General features: G+C 35.9%; 1 protein-coding gene across 1 annotated transcript in view; it reads left to right on the forward strand.

Moving 5' to 3' along the window:
* Nucleotides 1–13,666, forward strand: part of LOC123663288 (ataxin-2-like protein) — a 47,503-nt gene extending 33,837 nt beyond the window's left edge. The window contains exons 10-20 of the mRNA XM_045597977.1: nt 299–439; nt 632–733; nt 1,483–1,593; nt 2,287–2,456; nt 2,887–3,007; nt 3,552–3,689; nt 9,853–9,946; nt 11,247–11,383; nt 12,024–12,215; nt 12,622–12,753; nt 13,592–13,666. Coding sequence (XP_045453933.1) covers nt 299–439; nt 632–733; nt 1,483–1,593; nt 2,287–2,456; nt 2,887–3,007; nt 3,552–3,689; nt 9,853–9,946; nt 11,247–11,383; nt 12,024–12,215; nt 12,622–12,753; nt 13,592–13,666 — 1,413 coding nt within the window. The remainder of the gene's footprint in view (nt 1–298; nt 440–631; nt 734–1,482; nt 1,594–2,286; nt 2,457–2,886; nt 3,008–3,551; nt 3,690–9,852; nt 9,947–11,246; nt 11,384–12,023; nt 12,216–12,621; nt 12,754–13,591) is intronic.
* The last annotated feature ends 6,339 nt before the right edge of the window (nt 13,667–20,005 follow it).

Consider the following 20,005-nt stretch of genomic DNA (forward strand, 5'->3'; position numbering starts at 1 on the left):
AATCTTATGCATGTTAAAGACAGTGTTATTCTATCACCAAACATCATGTGGGTGAATAGCAGGATTATCGATCAAAAGAACTGCGTCGTAAATGCGATAATCTTAGTTTTAATGATATTTCATAAATTTCTCCACGTCTTGTCATGTTCACCGAATTGTGCGACAGTGCTGGCAAACCTCAGGACGCCGCGCCAAACTTCTTTTTTTGTTCTGTATCAATGTCTGTCTCCAACATATATATATCTCCGACATATATGTAGGAAATGATCAAGTAAGTAAGTGTTCCGCCCGCCCCCAGAACCCGCCCCCGGGCGCGGAACACGCTCGGCCGCCCCGGCACCACGCCCCGCCGCACGCGCCGCCCCACGCGCCGCCCCACGCCCCACCGCACGCCCCACCACACGCCCCGCCTGAACCACGACGCCAGGACGAAGTGCAGGTGAGCAAAATACGGTCTCTCCCGCGTCTTTTGTGACATAGATATGACATTGTTTTGCTTCTATACAATAATACAATCCTTATACGAGTCAATTGTGCGGTAATTATTTTATTTTCAAGGATGACTAATTTCTATCTCCTACCTCCCTAATGATAAGGTTGTCAGGATTAGTAACCATTTATTTTTTTACAGGAACTACGCAAGTTCGGCCAGGAGTTTAAACTGGTGACATCCCCGGCACCCCCCACGCCCGCACCGCCCCCTGCCACCACTCCAGTCGCCGCACCTCCACCCGTACGTATAGATTGTATTTATGTTATCTGTGCTATTTTTATTACTTTAGGAATAATAATATAAATACAAACTTCGTGTCTTTCAATATAAGAAATTGATTAAATTGTGGTAGAGATTTATCTAAATTGCTTTATGGCCTCGAGCTAGACTAATTTTATTTATATTTGTGATTTTTATTTGGTTTCTATACCTTTCAGTTTGTTGTTATGCGTGAAAAGTGTCATATAAAAACTTAGGGAAAACTATTACTTAAAAAGGTGTATATATATATCATCATCGAGTCATTCACTCATCACGAAATCTAAAAAAATGAGTGTACTTTAGACCACACGACTGAAGTAAAACTTTCTTAGCTCCATTTATATGTATGTATTTATGGGACAAAGAGATTAGATGTTCGCTAAGAATAGATCATTAGCTATCATTTAGGGATTAGTCATTCGAGCGTGTATGGATGTCCTTGCATTCAACCTGTATCATCTCACTGCTTGGCATAGACCTCTTTCTCTATGTAGGAGAAGGACTGGAGCTTAATCCTCACGTTGCTCCATTGCGGGTTATCGGATACGTTCCCCACTACGAGTAACAATCGCTATCGAGTATTTATGATAATCTCTCTGAAGCTATCCGAGGCACGATGGGCAGATCTACAAGGACATACAGACGTCCAAACCGGAAGGAATATGAGTACATTTGGACGTCTGCTAAATATCCAGTAGGAAGTCGTAACCAGTGTGTACTGTCCGCAGGCGCCGCAGTCGTCGGGCACGGCGAGCCCCCCGGAGGTGTCGGCCAACGCGGGCGCGCCGTCGTCCCCGCCGCGCCGCGAGCGCGCCCACAAGCCGCCCGCCGCGCCGCCCGCCCCCGCCCCCGCGCCCGCGCCCGCCCCCGCCCCTGCGCACCCCGCCCCCGCGCCCGCCCCGCCCCTCCTGCACAAGGTACGGCGCGGCGCACTCCGCACACACTCCTAGTGCTTTACACTTTAAGAATGGGAGCGCTATCACGTGCGTAGGGAACTGACCTCCGATGAGAAGCGACCGTTTTGCCAAATCGACTAGCCCGTAGGAGCAGTTTGTATGGCAAACGTCGAAATGACCAACACAAATGTTGTGTTGTTGTTACTTTTACAAAAATAATAATCACTCTAAGTTTTTTTAATTTGTAAAATGACGATTCGAAAGTGTTCATGCGACTTATTTGAGTTGTTTTTGATTTTGATTTGCCATGTGCGGAGATCGAATTCGCAACCACCAGCGCAACAGCCACTAACCAGTGCTGTGGCCGTTGTGAAAACGCGCCGTCGATAATATTGAGCAATCTCCGAAATTTATAAAACTAACTGTTTTCATAGAGTTGTCAATAGTATCTGTCTCATAGTAATACCTTAATAAACCTAATATTGATTCGATCTCAATTTGTTTATAACACTGAGTGACAATAAAATTAACAAAAAAATTCCTCTTACACTGGAGTACAGTCACACAAGCCCGAACTTAGCCTACCTGATACAAACAACTAAGCAAATCCCACTAATAACGGAATATCTTCCACAGCCCCCAGCCCCGGTCACGGCCACAAAGGAGGAAACCAGCGAGCCACGCTCCGAGGCCGCATCCCCGGCCGCCGCAGTCAAGAAGTCCACTCTTAACCCCAACGCTAAGGAGTTCAACCCCAGCGCCAAGCCCTTCACACCGCGCAGTCCAACCACACCTGGACAGAGCAGGTACCCCCCTCTCTCTTCTTAAGTGTCCGTTGTTTTAAAGTGTTCTCTAAGGGAGTCTCTATGTAAGTTTTAAAAGGGCGAAGAACCTCTTTCCAGCTCTTGCCGATACGTATATTATATTATCAATCAATGAAACTTCACTCTCGGATTTCTTTTAAAGTGTTTGCTAATTTCTGTCAATTTCAAAAAGGGCAAGTAACCTGTTTAAGTTCCTGTTGATAAACCATTTAAGTTACATATCTGCTTGATAAATTTTATCGGCAATCAGTGAAACAGGTTTTAGATTTCAAATATCTATGTCGATTGAATCTATAAAAAAAAAAATTTGGTTACTCACTGCAAACTTTGTATCGCGGTTATGTTGTATAATTAGTTGTATGAATTATGACCAGGAAAGTAGTAATATTTAATGAAGTAGTTACTCTTCCAGGCCGCACACGCCGGGCACGCCGGTGGGCGTGGGCGTGGGCGTGGGCGCGGGGCTGGGCGGCGTGGGAGTGGTGGGCGCCGGCGTCAGCTACGTGCCCGCGCCGCCGCCGCCCACGCACATGGTGAGTACTGCACGGTGTATTTATAAAAAATATACATTTCATTATTTTATAAAGAAAATAATGTTGTTAAGGTCTTATTTACATTAATATAATTATTCTTTATTGAATTTCAAAGTACAAACAGATATAAAAAGGGAAAAGATTTACTAAGATGGTTTTATCCCTGATAGAGCAATTTCTTTCCAATAACCTTTGGCAAGCAAACAAATAAGACGATTCTTCGCAGTCCCCAAATGTTCCATGATTTTCCATTTATGTGATAATTTTATTTCTTTAATAGTCATGTATCGTTATTTTTTTTTTTTTTGAAATTTTAATTACATTGAAATAGTATAGAGTAACTAAGTGCTATGTCAACAAATTTTGTTATTAAAATATTTGAACAAAAAATATTTAAGAAAAATATGAATATTCACATTTTTTCTAAACAGGCAAACAATAAAATATACATATTTCCATAAAAAGGGGAACATTAGTTTGTTGGTATGAATCACTCAACTGAAACTGGATGAGAACCTCCATCCATAAGCAAAAGTGGCTGTAGTTCATGTCGTTACAACTAATAGTAATTGTGTGTGCCCAATGGTCCAGTAACCGAAGTGTCCGGTTGCAGGTGGCGGCGGTACCAGCGTACGCGATGGTCGCTCAACAACCGCCCGCCTACATTCCACACCCACACCCGGTGAGTATCACTCTAATTTACACTCAAACTGACGTAGAGCACTTAAGGATGTATCTTGCTCAAAATCTGAAGCAGCCCGACTGGGGAACTACCTCGACCTTACAGAAGATTACAGCTAAATAATACCGCTTTTAAGCAGTGTTGTGTTCCTGTGGTGAGTGAGGTGACCAGAGCTCCTTGGATCCTCCTTGAATCGGGATAAGGTTGGCAACGCGCTTGCTATGCTTCTGGTGTTGCAGACGTCTATAAGCTACGGTAATCGCTTACCATCAGGTGGGCAGTACGCTTGTTTGCCGACCTAGTCTAAAAAAAAAAAAACAAAGAATGCTATTGAATTGTCATTTTACAAATTAAAATTGTATTTGTCTTAATAAATTAAATGCAAAAGTGAAGCTTCCACTGATTCGGAACACACATTTTATTTTGACTACCTCTGTTTACACAATGTTTTTTTATCTATTCAACTAAACGGCAAACAATTAGTATATAAAGAAGAGAATTCTTAAGGTCATACCGACTCCATTTATCATTGATTACAGTTTTATATGTGTGTTTTTTTTTTTTTTTTTATTCTTTAACTTGAAAATGACCGGAATCCTTCATAAACCCATGTTATCGAATATTCGATATTTTGTTCTTTGTAATAGCAGTCATCGTAAACCTGTCTTGTTGTGCAGTACTGTTTTGAAATTAAAAAGGTCATATTTAAACGGAGTAATCGCTTAAATAAGGTGAAATCACTTAAGAATATCAATTGAAATATAAAGATGATTTTTATACATAGGCCTGTTAATAATTTAAAAAAGTTTTGCTTGGTCATACATTTAAAAAATATACGCATCGATTTGAGAACTTCTTCCGTTTTTTCGTTGGTTAAATAGATTTCTTTTTTAGGTTTTTTTGTTCTTTTTTTTTTATTTTTCCTAATTTCCTATTTAATTTTAATTTTTACCGTTTCATATTTTTATTTTTGTTATATTAAAATTAATAATTTTGACTAATTAAATAAATAAATAGTTGCTATTGCATTTTTATTTAAAAATACATAATGTATTTATTAACTTTGAATATATTTTTAGTTCATAAATTTGCGTTGCAATTTCAGTAATGAATGATGTTACTAACGTATTTTATGAACGTGCCTACACTAGAGATAGTTATATAAACTATATACATCGTACTAAATACATATATACTAGGTATTCATTGAAATAATATTGCAATATATAATTCAACTTTTTTCTTATATTACAAACCGATATTCCTACGTACAAGTCAGTAGTCTTTTCATTTTATATTCTCGACATTCTTAGGGGGGCAGGGCGACCTATAATTTGACAAGCAATGTCTCTATATGACTAAGTCGTAATCGATGTAACGCAACAGATGGAGGTAGCGTGCGAGTGTCGGCAGTACGCGCCCTTCCTCGTGCTCGACAAGCGCGAGAGAGACGTGGTGAGGGGGAGTGGGGCTGGGGGGGACGGTTTTGATGGAACTTTCGGGGTTTAATAGTTTATGAATAGGATTTTTTTTAATACCTAATAGTTTTGTAGATTTGTCTATTTCGCGGAGTCGTAGAGATACCTAGATAGGCTAAAGTAATTTTTTTTTTCAAATACAATAATTTATTATAATTTTTTTTTTTACATTAAAAAAAACGGATAGCATTAACGAAAAATTTGCAATTTTTAAACTGTATATATTTCACAAAATTGTCCTATATGCCTTGATAACAAACGTTTTGCAATAAAAATTAATTAAATATAGGTCACGTAATTATATTACGGAAATACATTGGTTTATTATCTATATATGAGTACATTAGGTTATAAATAAGGGTGAGATTATGTATTGGAAATAAAAATATTATGACAATTAAAAATCCATCAAACCGTCTCTACAGCTCGGTGTGTTAGTGTGTGTGTGTGTTACAATAATAAATACCTCTGCGCTTGGGTGCATTTGTTCATAACTGTCTCTCGAGCTAAATAGAATCTTGTAATAAATAATTTTCTCTAATTAAACATTTAATACTAAAACACAGAAAAGAATTTATCGTAATCTCTATATGTGATAGCTTGTTATTAGCTTTTTTTTTATTCATATTCTGTATGAGGTATAGTTATAATAAGCTGTAAGCTATCCAAATAAAATAAAATAAAAATAAAAAGTAATTTTTGTTCTACATTTTATGAAAATTTCATTGCATAGAACACGCCTAATACCCACAAAAAAAATGAATCAAAGAGGTTTTTGTTTTTTGTTACTAATAGTTGATAGTTTTTAAGCTAAATCGTTTTGTATTGAGTTAGAATTTTAACCCATTTTAACAAGCTAAGTGTGTTTTTTTTTGCTATAACATCCATGTCACTAAAACCTAAAACAATACAACCACATACATACGCCATGTTATGTTATCTATACTAATATTAAAAAGAGGTAAAGCATTATAACTTTGTTTGTATGGGGCAGCAACTGAGGTAGGGCACAGCAGGAATTCCCTGCTCAAAATATGGAGCAACCCAACTGGGGAAGTACCTCGACCTTACAGAAGATCACAGCTAAATAATACTGTTTTCAAAAAGTATTGTGTTCCTGTTGGTGAGTAAGGTGACCAGAGCTCCTGGGGGGCGGGGGGGGGGGGGGATTGGGGATTGGGTCGGCAACGCGCTTGCGATGCTTCTGGTGTTGCAGGTGTCTATAGGCTACGGTAATCGCTTACCATCCGGTGAGCCGTACGCTTGTTTGCCGACCTAGTGATATAAAAAAAATCGGGTAATCTTTGCAAATATTGAACCGATCGTGAAAATTTTTTCACTAAGAGAAAACTACACTGTTCAGGAGTGATATAGGTTACATTTTATTGTTATTGAACATAAAATTCAGTCAAAAATAATAGCATATGGAATTCAAGTCGTAGAAATACGAGCGAGATGACAACTTTACTATATGTTTGCATCATAAAAATAATTAACGCCCAACGAAGTGGGCACAGGTCGGCTAGTAAATAATAAAATGGATTGTGGAAGATAACAATAAACTTTCTTTATTGTCTATTCTGACCTTAGATAACGATAACCCTGTGATAGAACTTAATTATACAATACAATTATATATATATATATATATATATATATATATATATATATATATATATATATATATATATATATATATATATATATTCTGTTATATAAATGATTTGTACAGAACTATACGCACGAATGTTGAAACATTTCACGTATATATATCACGTAAATATATATAGAAAATGTTATCCTTTCTTGATTACTTGAATTCGAATAAATGGATTCGAATTCACGATATTGCTTCACTTAAACACTGGTCCATTTCCTCTGGCGTCAAATTTACGAGTTCCTGTGATATCGACCACAGTTTAGCGGCACTTTCCTCGTCACCAGCCTTGGGAGACGCTTTAGATCTCCGACAATCCTCAAAATACTCCCCAGTTACGTGATCACATTCGTACGAAACTGCCAAGTAAATTGATGTCTGAGCCCCTTCTTCAGGCGTCTTGAAGAACGCGTAAAGAAGTAGACTCCTGAGCTTCTCCAGGATATTCGAACTTCTGTATAACGACGTGTTCACTTGTCCAGGATTCAGACTGTTAACTGATATTCCTGTACCCTCAAGTCTCCTTGCCAACTCGTTGCTAAACAGAACATCACATAGTTTAGTGTTTGCGTACGATTGGACATATCTGTATTTATCGCTATTAAGATCCTTAATCGTGCCAAACTTGTGCCACGATGACGACACCACGACCACGCGACTCGGTGCCGCATTCCTCAATAATGGAATCAAGAGTATTGTCAAAAGAAATGGTCCTAAATGATTAATTTGCAGACCTTTCAATAACCCATCCCCTGTTCTTTCTCCTGTGGTGCAGATTGCTCCGGCGTTGTTGATTAGCACGTCCAGTTTCACTTCAGTCGCTTTCAATTCCTGTACAAATCTTCGAACTGACGCTAGTGACGTCAAATCTAAGTGTATGTAACTGATTCGTTTATTGTTAGTGTTTTTGACCATTTTTCTGACTGCCTCCTGCCCTTTTCCGTGGTTTCTGCAGGCAATGATGAGCTTTGCGCCTCTTCTAGCAAGTTCTAGAGCAGTTTCGTATCCTATCCCGCCACTGGCGCCAGTCACTACTACGACTTTACCGCTCATAACGTTGTCATCGTAACATCGTCCCGTTGAGAGTTTGTTGAAGACTTTAATCGAAATTAATATAATTATTATCCATATTATAATCCACATATCTGTCTTGATAACTTAGTTATCTAAAACAAAAATTTAGTTATTTATATAACTACTGCATTGGTACTATGACTGTATATATGATTTATTTATCTGTTGGATTAAATTTTGCTTAACAAACAGTATCTCTTAATTTCAACGGCCTTAACTCACACATAAAACCAGCAAAGTATTTTTTTTTTTAATATAAAAATCGAAACTTTTTGTGGTGGATTGTATAGGAAATCGGAACTTACAGGACTGAAATTTAACTTCATATTTTAGCAATAAAACAACCAAAATCATCACACATTCAAATATCAAAAAATAATACACAAACTACAAATAAAAACCAGTCGAGAAATATTCACCTTACTAAATTCATTTAACGTAAAATTTATTTGCAAATATTTTTCCGCACTATTTACGATTCAATAAAAAAAAAATTGGAATATAAAGCGACGTCTTAACTTGACCGTGTTTATAACTAGACTGTCATAATCTTAATGCAATCCTCGTTAGCCTTATTGCTCTATATTTTTAATAGTTTTATCGAACTTATTATACGTGTATTTTCTATATAATTTATTATTTGTATGAAAAGAAGAATACTCTAAATATAAGTCAAAACCTTTAAATTTTTCGCCTTTGAGCCTTTGAAGGGGTTTTAAAAAAAAAGTTAAAAAAAATACATTGTTTATCAAAATGTATTCAAATTTAGTGGTTATGCTCTTAAATACAAACGAGACATTTATTTATTACACAACAATGTAATTTGTTTTCATTTAATTTAATTAAACGTTATATTCAAAGACTAGCAATATATGTGCGAATAATTCGCACTAAATATTAAAGTATAATAATTATCTTACAAAATTACAATTTTTTTTTAAAGAAAAGTAGTTAGTTCTATTTGGAGTTTCTATACCGTATAATGTTCTCCATTAAATATCCTGTACCTATTACACAAAAAAAAAAATGTCAACGAACTTTATTTCACGTTAAACTTGTGTTAGTTGATTATAATAGCACATATTTAAAGATAAAATGTTAAAACAGAACAACATTTTTTTAAACTATATTTATTAAAATTAGTTATTAGTTACTAATTAGTAACTCGTTCACTAAAAAGTTAATCGATTTCCACTAGATCGTTTCTCAAAATATAAAAACAACAGGGTTTTATATATTATTTATGCATTATTGTACACCGCAAAAACATAAAACATAAAGATAATTACAGATTATTTCGTACAAGGGCGAACTAATGATTATTAATTTAGCCGATTCTTCCAGAAAAACAAAGTCTTTTTTTTGTTACATGTGAATAAATACCTTTTACCCTTAACCCTTTACCTATCTCTAATTTATTCACATTTATAAAAAAATACATTAATACCCAAAACCATAGAAGTAAATATAAAATTTAAACTTCCCGAATCATACCATAGTTAATCATAGTTATTTGAATTAATATAAATAAAACTTTGAATTCAATTGTTGCATTACTAATACAACCTGTAGCCAGCTAACTAAGCGTGATTTTTTTATATATTAATCTATTTGTGGACACCATAACCAAGAAATGTAATTATTTATAGACTTTCTGAACCTCACATTAAAACCTGAGAGATTGTAATGTATTTATTAAATCATTTTTGTGATAAAAAAACAACCAATTGTAATAAAAATTATCATTTTTGTTATAATAAAATAATTTTATATTTGCCTTTTTTGCAAATAAAGCATCTTGTATTTTTTTAGGCCTTGTGTTGAATGAATTTAGTAAGTACTAACGAAGTACTAATTTTTTTTCTGTTCAAATGTCTATAAATAAGTATTTAAATACCTTGCTTTTTGGCTCGTCAATAAAGCAAGTTACTGATATACATATGTATACGTTTAGATATACGGCGCTGCGATGGGCGGGGGCGCTGGTGTGGGCGGCGCCGGACAGCACGGTCCCATGGCTACACAGTCACAGAGAAATTTCAGAAAAGGTACTGTTTATTATTATAATAATTGCATGGTATAAGGGTAAGTTTTATGTCCAGTTCCTGTCAAATATTATGTTACATCAAGTATTTGAAATCATTAAAAAGTAGCTTACCCGATATACGTTGTCCTGGTCCTGGGTCTGTTTTTTGAAATGATTGTTTCAAAAAACTGTCAAACGCGTGCGTTTGAAAAAATCGTTGCATAATAATATGTACCTGGGTGACCCAGCCTAGCTCGGTATTTTTAGTAAATCGTGTTTTTTGGAAATTTAAATACGAATTACATATTTATAAAATATGAATAATATTTTTCGATTTTAACGTTAATAATAAATAATAAAAAATATAAAATATCATCATCATTACAGCCTATACAGTCCACTGCTGGACATAGGCCTCCACAAGTTTACGCCAAAAATAACGTGAACTCATGTGTTTTGCCCATAGTCACCACGCTGGGCAGGCGGGTTGGTGACCGCAGTACTGGCTTTGTCGCACCGAAGACGCTGCTGCCCGTCTTAATAAATATAAAAAATCAAAAATAAAAAAATAATAATAATCGACCTGGAGACATAAGGGTTTGAACCGTGGTCTTCACAGATGTTTCCGACCGGCCGATTTCCCACCCGATTTCCTACCCGAGCTATTACAAACTTTATTGATTGTTGCGAAATTTACATTCGTATTCTAACGATACTTCGTAGCCATTTTTTCATTGTCTAAAAACAGGGATATGACGACATTTTCTAAAAATGAATCCTAGCTAGATGGATTTATCGCCCCCGACACCTCCTATATTTCATGAAAATCGTTGGAGTCGTTTCCGAGATTCAGATTGTATATATATATATATATATATATATATATATATATATATAAGAATTGCTCGTTTAATACTATTAGATATCCTGAAATCTTACAAATTTTCTTTTAATCTAGTAGTTCTTCTAAGTATTAGAAAAGTTAAAAAAAAGAACTAAAATTTGTCCAACTACCCTTGATTTTTGCTCTTAATAACAACAGCTAGCGTTTCTTTTTTATCTATAGTGATTAAATTTTAATACTGTTTTGATCTTGTCAATTAAATTAATGTTGTAAGAGAGTTGTTAACAATAATTATTTTATTTAAATTAAAATACTGTTATCTGTATTTTTTTCAATTAAATTACTCTAGTATTAAGTCGTTAACACTTTTTTTTTAAATATTAGAATATAGTTATTTCATTACTGAAATATATCTAGTATTTAATGTATTTAAAAGAAAACACTGTTATTATGCAATGTGTAATTGTCTTTGTTGCAGGCTCCGGGGTGCAAGTGGCCGCGGCGACGGGACAACCCCTACTGGCCCCAGCCCCTATGCAGCAATTTGTGCCCTACCCGCACCCCCACCCGCATCCAGCGCACCCCGCTCAGCCCGCACTGCAGTACCAGCACATGGTGAGTCACCATCTACCACCTACCACCTACCATCTACCATAACATCCAGAGGTCTTAGTATTCTGTAGTACAAATGTATTACAGCGTAAATGAGATCTTTATGGATGATTCTATTACCCTATTACAATACGTCTACAAATGAAGATTGGTATTATTTAATATAGTAATGAATTGATGTAGTCAGGAAAGTGTGAATTATGAATTAAAAATAAATTATAAGATTTTCGCATTCAAAATATTTTAATGAAAAATCTATAAACATTACTTATCAAACCTTAGGGCCTATGTCATCTGATGTATGATGGTATCAAACAATTAAAGGCTTATTATCTATTTTTTCTTTTCATAGACACATTCCAAATTATTTAATAATTTTAAATATTATAATTGTAGTTAGTTTAGTTTTTTTTTTCCTAATACTTGGTCGGCAAATAAGCGTATGGCTTACATTGCATTGCAAGCACGTTACCAACCCTATCTTCTATTCCCTCCTGGAGCCCTGGTCACCTTACTCACCAACAGATCTTCTGTAAGGTTCAAGTACTAGGCCAGTCAGGCTGCTCTCAATTTTTGCAAGAAATATCCTGCTGTACTCAAAGAAAAGAAGCGCAACGTTAACACAGAAACGTTCGGTCTGCAGGTGCGGATGTACCACCACGGCGGCGGCGGGGTGGGCGGCGTGGGCGGCGGCGTGGGCGTGGGCGAGTACGCGCCGCCCGCGCAGTCGCCCGTGGCGCCGGCGCCGCTGTACCCGCCGCCCTCGCCCGCGCACACGCCGCACCCGCACCCGCACCACCCGCACCACCACCACTACCAGCAGCCGCCCTTCCAGGTGAGCTCGCGGCCTAGCGGTCGCTGGCTTCTTGCCACCGGACGGATCGAAGCGTTTGTCGTCTTGTCATTCAAAAATATATATATCACAAACAATTTAACTATTTCAGTTATAAACAGCAAAAGCTGCCAATAATTTTATTAACTACTAGCTATCCATTGTTAACTTAGCCCACTTGAATAACATATTTTTTTTCCACTTAAAATACACCCTACATTGTTGTGGTCAGGTGTCAGTCAGTCAGTCAGTGGTCACGTAGCATTCTTGTGGTCAAAGAATTTTTAAAAACAGTTTTAGTGAGTTTGTCCATCACAAACATTCAAAAAATACCAATTATTCCTCTCAATAATATAAATTAAAATATGTGAAAATGTCAATGATCCTAAAGTGCGTATTGATTGCGAAGGTGGTGCCTCAGGTGCTGTGCCCGCTGATGGGCCCGGGCGGTGCGCACCACCACCACCACCACTCGCACGTGGCCTACCTGAACCACGCACCGCCCACTGCCAGCCCACCGCATCACCCACACCCCGTGCAGGTAACCACTACACCACCTTATAATCTTTGGTCAAATAAAGAATTTATTATTATTATTATTACTCGCACGTGGTAATTATAAGTTTTTTTTGTGTTAGTTTTTTTTTTATGTCACTAGGTCGGCAAACAAGCGTACGGCTCACCTGATGGTAAGCGATTACCGTAGCTTATAGACGCCTGCAACACCAGAAGCATCGCAAGAGCGTTGCCGACCCAATCCCCAATCCCCCAGGAGCTCTGGTCACCTTACTCACCAACAGAAACACAATACTGCTTGAAAACCGTATTATTTTGCTGTGATCTTCTGTAAGGTCGAGGTATTTACTACCCCAGTCGGGCTGCTCCATATTTTGAGCAGGAAATTCCTGCTGTGCCCTCAGTTAAAAAAAATTGTGCTGTAGGTACTTAATTTCCTTAATCTGTATCGTTGTCAAGCTGCTCATTACAGTAATGCTTGTATTAATGCCACTTGTTTCAAAAATATCTTTGGAGACAGAACAATACAATGTATATTTTGATAGAGTGTCACAAAATATAGAAGGCGTTCGAAACTTGATATAATTTATTTATTCATAAGATCACCAACATACTGTACACTGTTGCTACATAAAATATAATAATCAACAGTAATATAACTAAGTGCCAGCACAATTACAGGTGACGACAACATGCAAATGAATAATAGTAAAATTAAGATACGTTATAGTGGCAAAAATATTAGTAAACCATCTTAATGTAGACTATCATTGACAGTATTGTAAATTTATTATTTAAATATGATATACAGAGCAATATGTGACGTGTTGAGAGCAATACTGACCAGGTTACTCACGTTCCAGCAAGTGCTGATGCCGCCCAGCCACCAGTCGTCGGGGGGCTCCAGCACCCCGGGCGTGCACTCCTCGCACCCCTAACCGCGCCGCTAGCGCCCGCCCCTCGCAGCGCGCCCCCGCCCCCTCCTGCGCTACTACGTCTGCTACAGGACCGACCTCTACGTTACTCGCGACCTCCGACTGATGTGATGCTATGAGACGTGTCGTGCTCGTCTCGAAGACAATCGGTGCAGTGCTGCCTATCTGACCTCTACATGACTAGTGACCTCCGACCAATGTAATACTGTAAGACGTGCCATGCTCATCTTGAAAACTGTCAGTACAGTGCTGCTTAATAATGAGACACGACTGGCTGACGTGATAGTGTGAAATTTGGATGAACATGCTCGTCTTGAAGACAATCAGTGCAATGCCGCCGGTCCAACCACTACATGTCTCGTGATCTCCGACTAATGCGATTCTGATTCTATAAGGCGAATCATGCTTGCCTTGAATACAGTTTTACCATCTAGTAATAAAACGAGGAAGTCAGTTAATGCAGTGCTGCCATCTGTTCTTAGTACAAGGGAATCAGTAGGGTTACCTTGCTATAAATGTGTATTGTGCCAGTGTCCACAGTAACGTTTGTCGTACAGAATCACCGCCCTGATCGATGTGCCACGAATCAGTGTCGGATTGTAATCGTACTATAATATTGTATTATTATATGTGTAATTATTAATAAAATTTTACATACGTCATTTTTACATGTATTAAATATGTACGTGGGTAAAATTTTATTAGTAAGTTTTAAAACGAATTGCAAATTACGTTTTTAATGTAGACCAATAGGCGGGTCCTTGGTTATGATATGTATGTATCGTATATAAAAAAACTAAATTATGAGTCGAATCGAGAAAACGACGTTTTATAGTGACAGTTTTTTTTTATATTTATATAAACGAGAATCGGGAAGTGTACTGACTAAACGCAGACAAAAGAGACAATTACGTTGACTATAAATGTAAATATTTATATTAAGATGGAGCTAATAATATCTAATGAATGTATTATCGAAAATGTAACGCTTAGGTTGGGGTTTCCTCTGTTTATGAAATGGTTTGTTAGCTCCGTCGAGCACGTTACGTGTAAACGAAAAGTAATAACATGCCTTACCGCAGCTATACGTGTAACGCAATAAATATAGCATTTTTTAAAATATTATTTTAACGTTGGCAACACTGACCGTGTGTGCGGGGAATTAGGCATTTTTGTCATCATCAGTGTTACCAGCGATTAAATATCAGTGTATAAGTGTAGTTAGCTTGTAACGGCGGGTTGAGCTGTGTGAATGTTTTGTGTGTGGTTCTGTACGGTTCCAATGGGATCCGTGTCGAGTGGTTCCGAATGGTTCCAAGGGGTAGTGTGAGGTCGTCCGTTCTTGACTTCCAACGAAAAAAACGTCGGGATCGGATTTTGTATTATAGGTAGATAATTTTCGTTTTTTAGTTGATGGGAATATTAATTATATGTATCATCATCAGTGGCAAAAAGTCATGAGTCAGTTCTATTAGTAAATTGCTATAAAAAAAATTTAAAAAAAAATTCTGGTCGTAAATTTGAAACAAAATGTACCTAACAATAAACAAGACATGAGCCCTTTTCAAAGACAGTTAATAATAATTTCTTCTATTTTTAAATACATATTTTCACAAGAAAACAATTTCCAGTGTCTTCTCCAAAGTTGACTAATACCTGCAAAATGAAACATTATTATGTAAACAAAAACTAAATAAAAGCAAATCGTTTTTTCTACTAAAGTACTATAATTAGGAGAGTAACATAATGATCCCGTCAACTATAAATTTCCTTAGCGCACTCTCAGTGCGTTGTATTTATTTAGGGTAACTTTCACTAAACTGTCTACCATTGATTGAATACTAAATATAATAATTTGACATAAAGTCTATAGAAAATATGTCAAAATATTAAAATTAGTTTCAAAAACCATAGATAGGATATTGAAAAATACTACTAGAATATGTTAGTTGATACCGCAATGATAATTGTCAATTATGCATGAAGTGTGTTATCTGTAACTATTTGTTTTTTAATTTCTCGGAGCTTAGAATGTGTGCTGCCAGTGTGAAAAATAGTACTGTTAAAAAAAACAGTGTTATTTTTTTTTTTAAATAATTGATATTCTGGTAACACGATGAAAAATAATAGACTTATTGTCAAAATAAAAAATAGTATATTTTGTTTAAGGAACATAAATAATTATATTGAAACAGCATCTGTTAATAAGTATGTTATCGGTTTGTTGATGTAAATCTACGATATCCTATTTTTGGCTATATAAAGTGATATTTAAAATTTAGTTTTATCCAAATTAAAATAATGAGAATAATGTATATCTCCGGTTAAACTTTAAAATAATTAACATTGCATTTAGAATATTCTTATATACCAATACTAATCAACAAAGTCATGAAGCAGTATCTCGAACTCAAGTTCATAGACAAATCTGGATTTATTTGTCTTGCAGATAAAGCAACTACTAAATACATTTGATTTTAAATAGTTCGGTCACAAAATATAGTTACTGGCAACACATGTTCTAAGTTCGGGTGATCTCGATTGTTTTTCAAGATTACCATCTGACATAACTAGCGATATATATTTATTTTTACTATTACTGTCTTCGAAAGAAATCGTGCTACTCTCGTGAGTAATACAATGCGGTTAGGGCGCAAGTAGAGTTGACAATAAAGTTATTATATAGATATAGGAATATATCGGTAAGGGATTTTGAGTACTATGTTGGGTGGAATAGGACTCAAAATACATACCAGTAATCGTGGCAACTATGTATAATATGTACATATAGATACCGTTCCCCGCTTCATCGGATACCGTTTTACATTACTCCCATATATATTATATGTATATGTTTATATTTCATTCGTCTATGTAAGCAAAACGATGCTCTTTCCCTTTGTATTTATTTTGCAAGACTCACGATGTAGTAGTGTTATATGGGATAGATGTAAATAGACAGTGACGTGCGTACCATAAAAACAAGGAATTAAAAGGATTATATTATTTTTAAAATATCTGTATTTTCAAATGAATTGCGCGTCACTGTATTCCAAAAATATTAATAATTTAGTGGCTAGGTCCACGTAATGTAATTATGTAAACGTAGGTAACGATTTCTTTAACCCTCGAACCACGCCTGGGTGCCTAAAGATACCCCTCTGTGAGGTTACATGAAGATATTGAGTGATTCGTTCGTAAGAGTCGAAATGTATGAAAATGTAATTTGATCGTTATGTTATTAATTATTTAACGTTTTTATATATTTCGGCTCGGCTTTCGATCGTTTAGTCGACCGGCCCAGGCTCGTCTGTGAATGTCTGTTTGTTCGTTTGTATCAAGGGGGGCTTAGTCCATGACCTCCGCGCGGTGCTCCCTGGGTAGCGCCAAATGTGGACTCGCATTCACATTCATATAACGTCTACGGCACGCGCATATACGTCGATATTTATACACTAATATTATAAAAATCTCCTAAATAATATTAGAACAAATTTCAAGTTTTTGTCCAGGCTTCTTCTAAGGCTTTCGCAGCATCCTACGGACGCTGCGACCCAACCCTACAATCGTTAGCACAACGAGCGATTATATTCGTAACAATACTCATTGATACTAAGTAACTCGATTACTCGCTCGATTGGACTCTTAAACATTCGATTTTGTATCATCAAATGAGTTTACTATAAATTAGAATGTACCTATGATAGACGTATACAAGTATAATAAGAATCGCGTGACGACATCTGTATAGATCTTACCTAAGTCCATAGTGTTTAAGTTAGTGTACATATGTATATACGGAAAATATGTATATCTATCTATATATTTAAATAGAAAAAGGAAAATCATACAAGTCCTTTCACAAAATGGCTTCTGTTCCATTCGTGTATAATTTGCGAAGTATAAAACGAAAATTATATCAAAAAATATCAAAAAAAAAATTCGGAAGGGCCTACGAGACCCCTACCATGGTTTAAGTTGGATCGAAAACGTGGTAAGGGTCGTACCTATTTTATTACTGTTTTTTTTTTTCATTTTGTTTTTTTTTTTTTTATTAAATTTTATTAAAGCGTGCGTGATCCACCGCGTATGTTTGTTGCTAGTGACGAGAGTGAGAGAAATTTCTATGTGCGTCTGTTTGTTGTTGTACGCCATCTAAGTAAATATGATATATTATATCGACATTACGTGTCGCAAAACTAGTTTGCGAACCGGTCTTGTTTTATGGTAGACATAAGATACTATAGTGGTACTATCAGAATTTAAACTGGAGAATGTTTTTTTTTTTTGGAATAATGATTATATTTCAAACCGCGGAGGTGTATTCACCGGTTCGGACACGGTTGTGCATCTGACTTTGTGTAACCGACGACTAATTTTTTATATGTAAAGGCGGGTTCACATCGAACGAAAAAAATGTCAAGACTTTTCTAAAATTGTTAAATTATTTCTCGATTTCAATGTATGTTCCATTTTTTAAAATGTTTTTGATATATATGTATTTATAACGTATTAAGAATATAATAGTGTTTTGTCGGGGACGCAATGCTGTGAGCCCGTCGCCCCGGCCAACGTCGGTAGGCCGCTTGTAACTTTACCAGCCCCGAAATTTAGACTGACAGACCTGATTTTGACCGAAACAATGTACTAAAGTTTATTCTTTGTATAGAGGTATATCTATATATTTCCCACGTTTATTTCACAAGATAAAAGTTATAAGTAGACGCCTATTCAACGCCGCGTGACTTGTAAATTACGTAATTAGAATTACGTTCCATTATCGAATAATGAGAAAAACATTTTGAGATGACAATTTTAACAACAAATGTTTAAGAAAACGAGAAAAAAGGTGATTCTTAGTTTTGATGTATCAGATGACATATTTCAAGTGCGCCTAATTGTTTATTTTTTTCGAAAATTAACAAGCATAGCAATTTTTGCAAGATCCGTCGCAACAATTCGCGACGGTAATTGGCATATTTGTAGAAAGAATTTCGTGCCTTGACCGTTTCGCTGTCGCAGTAAAAAACGGGCTACCGTGAACGCGGCCCACGTTTCGTACAAACGAAACGAATACTTTAATTTTATATAATAATATACGTTGCCGACGAAATGTATCAGCTTCTTTTACGTTATGTACCTGAAATATGGCACTTTTATTTGCATGTGTAAATATCCCAACTGTGCATTCTAAGTATAGTCGGCGTGGCTGTATTCTATCTGTAAAGTGTTGCCTTATCGACTCGAAAGGTACCAGCTTGTCGGCCCCAGAGCCGCGTGCGTTAAGACTGAAGTAAGGAAGGTTTTATATGGAGTTCGATATGTGTAAGATGTATGATTAGCTTGGCTTCGAAGAACAATGATTTTGTTTGTTATGTGTGAAAAAAAGCTTGTTCCGCCCGCGGGCGTCTCTAGACAGTGCCAAGGCACCGTTTTACTATGTTCAATGACGCGTACAGCTGTGTCAAACGGATATTTTTCAATAAAAAAAGTATAAAAAAACGTGTTCAAAAAACACACAATTGGGTCTTTTATTTCCTTTACCAACTATACAAAAAGCTCGTATAGCAATGAATAAAGAAAATCTATTTGTTGGAGTAAATAAAAAGTTTCACCCTAAATATAATCCAATTTAATTTAGACATTTTCCAATAATTACACAATGATTTATAATAAACATTATAAATTATTAATTTTATAATTTATATTTCTATTACAAATTTAAATTAGTTTTAATCAAATTACAGTAATAATTAATAAATTAATTAACACAAAAATCTCCACGGATAAATAACTATTCATAGTAAATAAAAAGATATAGAGATAAACTCACAGGAAAATTATTTTGCAACTTATTCCAATACGAGAAAAACTGCTAAGAATTTTTTTGGAATGTATATACAATGTTCCCTAGAATGAATCTAATCCCTATGGAAGAAATCTCATAAAATATGGACAAATGTTGACCAAATTCTCATACAGGGTTATGAGAGTCTATGAGATCTGATCGAGTAACTCTTCAACTTTTTTCCATAGGGATTAACTTATCAATAACAAAACGATCAAATATATATATTATGATAATAATTATGGTGAAATAAAGAAATATAATTGTATGAAATATATGTTAATTAAATATTAAGTTAGAAAATGGAAGGATATTCTTAAAATTAAAGCTAAGTATAATAGCATCCCGAATTGTATTTACATATAAAATAAGAAATACATAATTTAACACGTTGAACGCCATGGGAGACACCAGTGGGGGCTCTGGCTACATTGACTCGACACCGGTGGGGCCTCACTCGTTTAGTCAATGTAGCCAGCTTTAATGTGCTTATT

This window comes from Melitaea cinxia, chromosome 20, assembly GCF_905220565.1.
Source record: "Melitaea cinxia chromosome 20, ilMelCinx1.1, whole genome shotgun sequence".
Taxonomy (NCBI): domain Eukaryota; kingdom Metazoa; phylum Arthropoda; class Insecta; order Lepidoptera; family Nymphalidae; genus Melitaea; species Melitaea cinxia.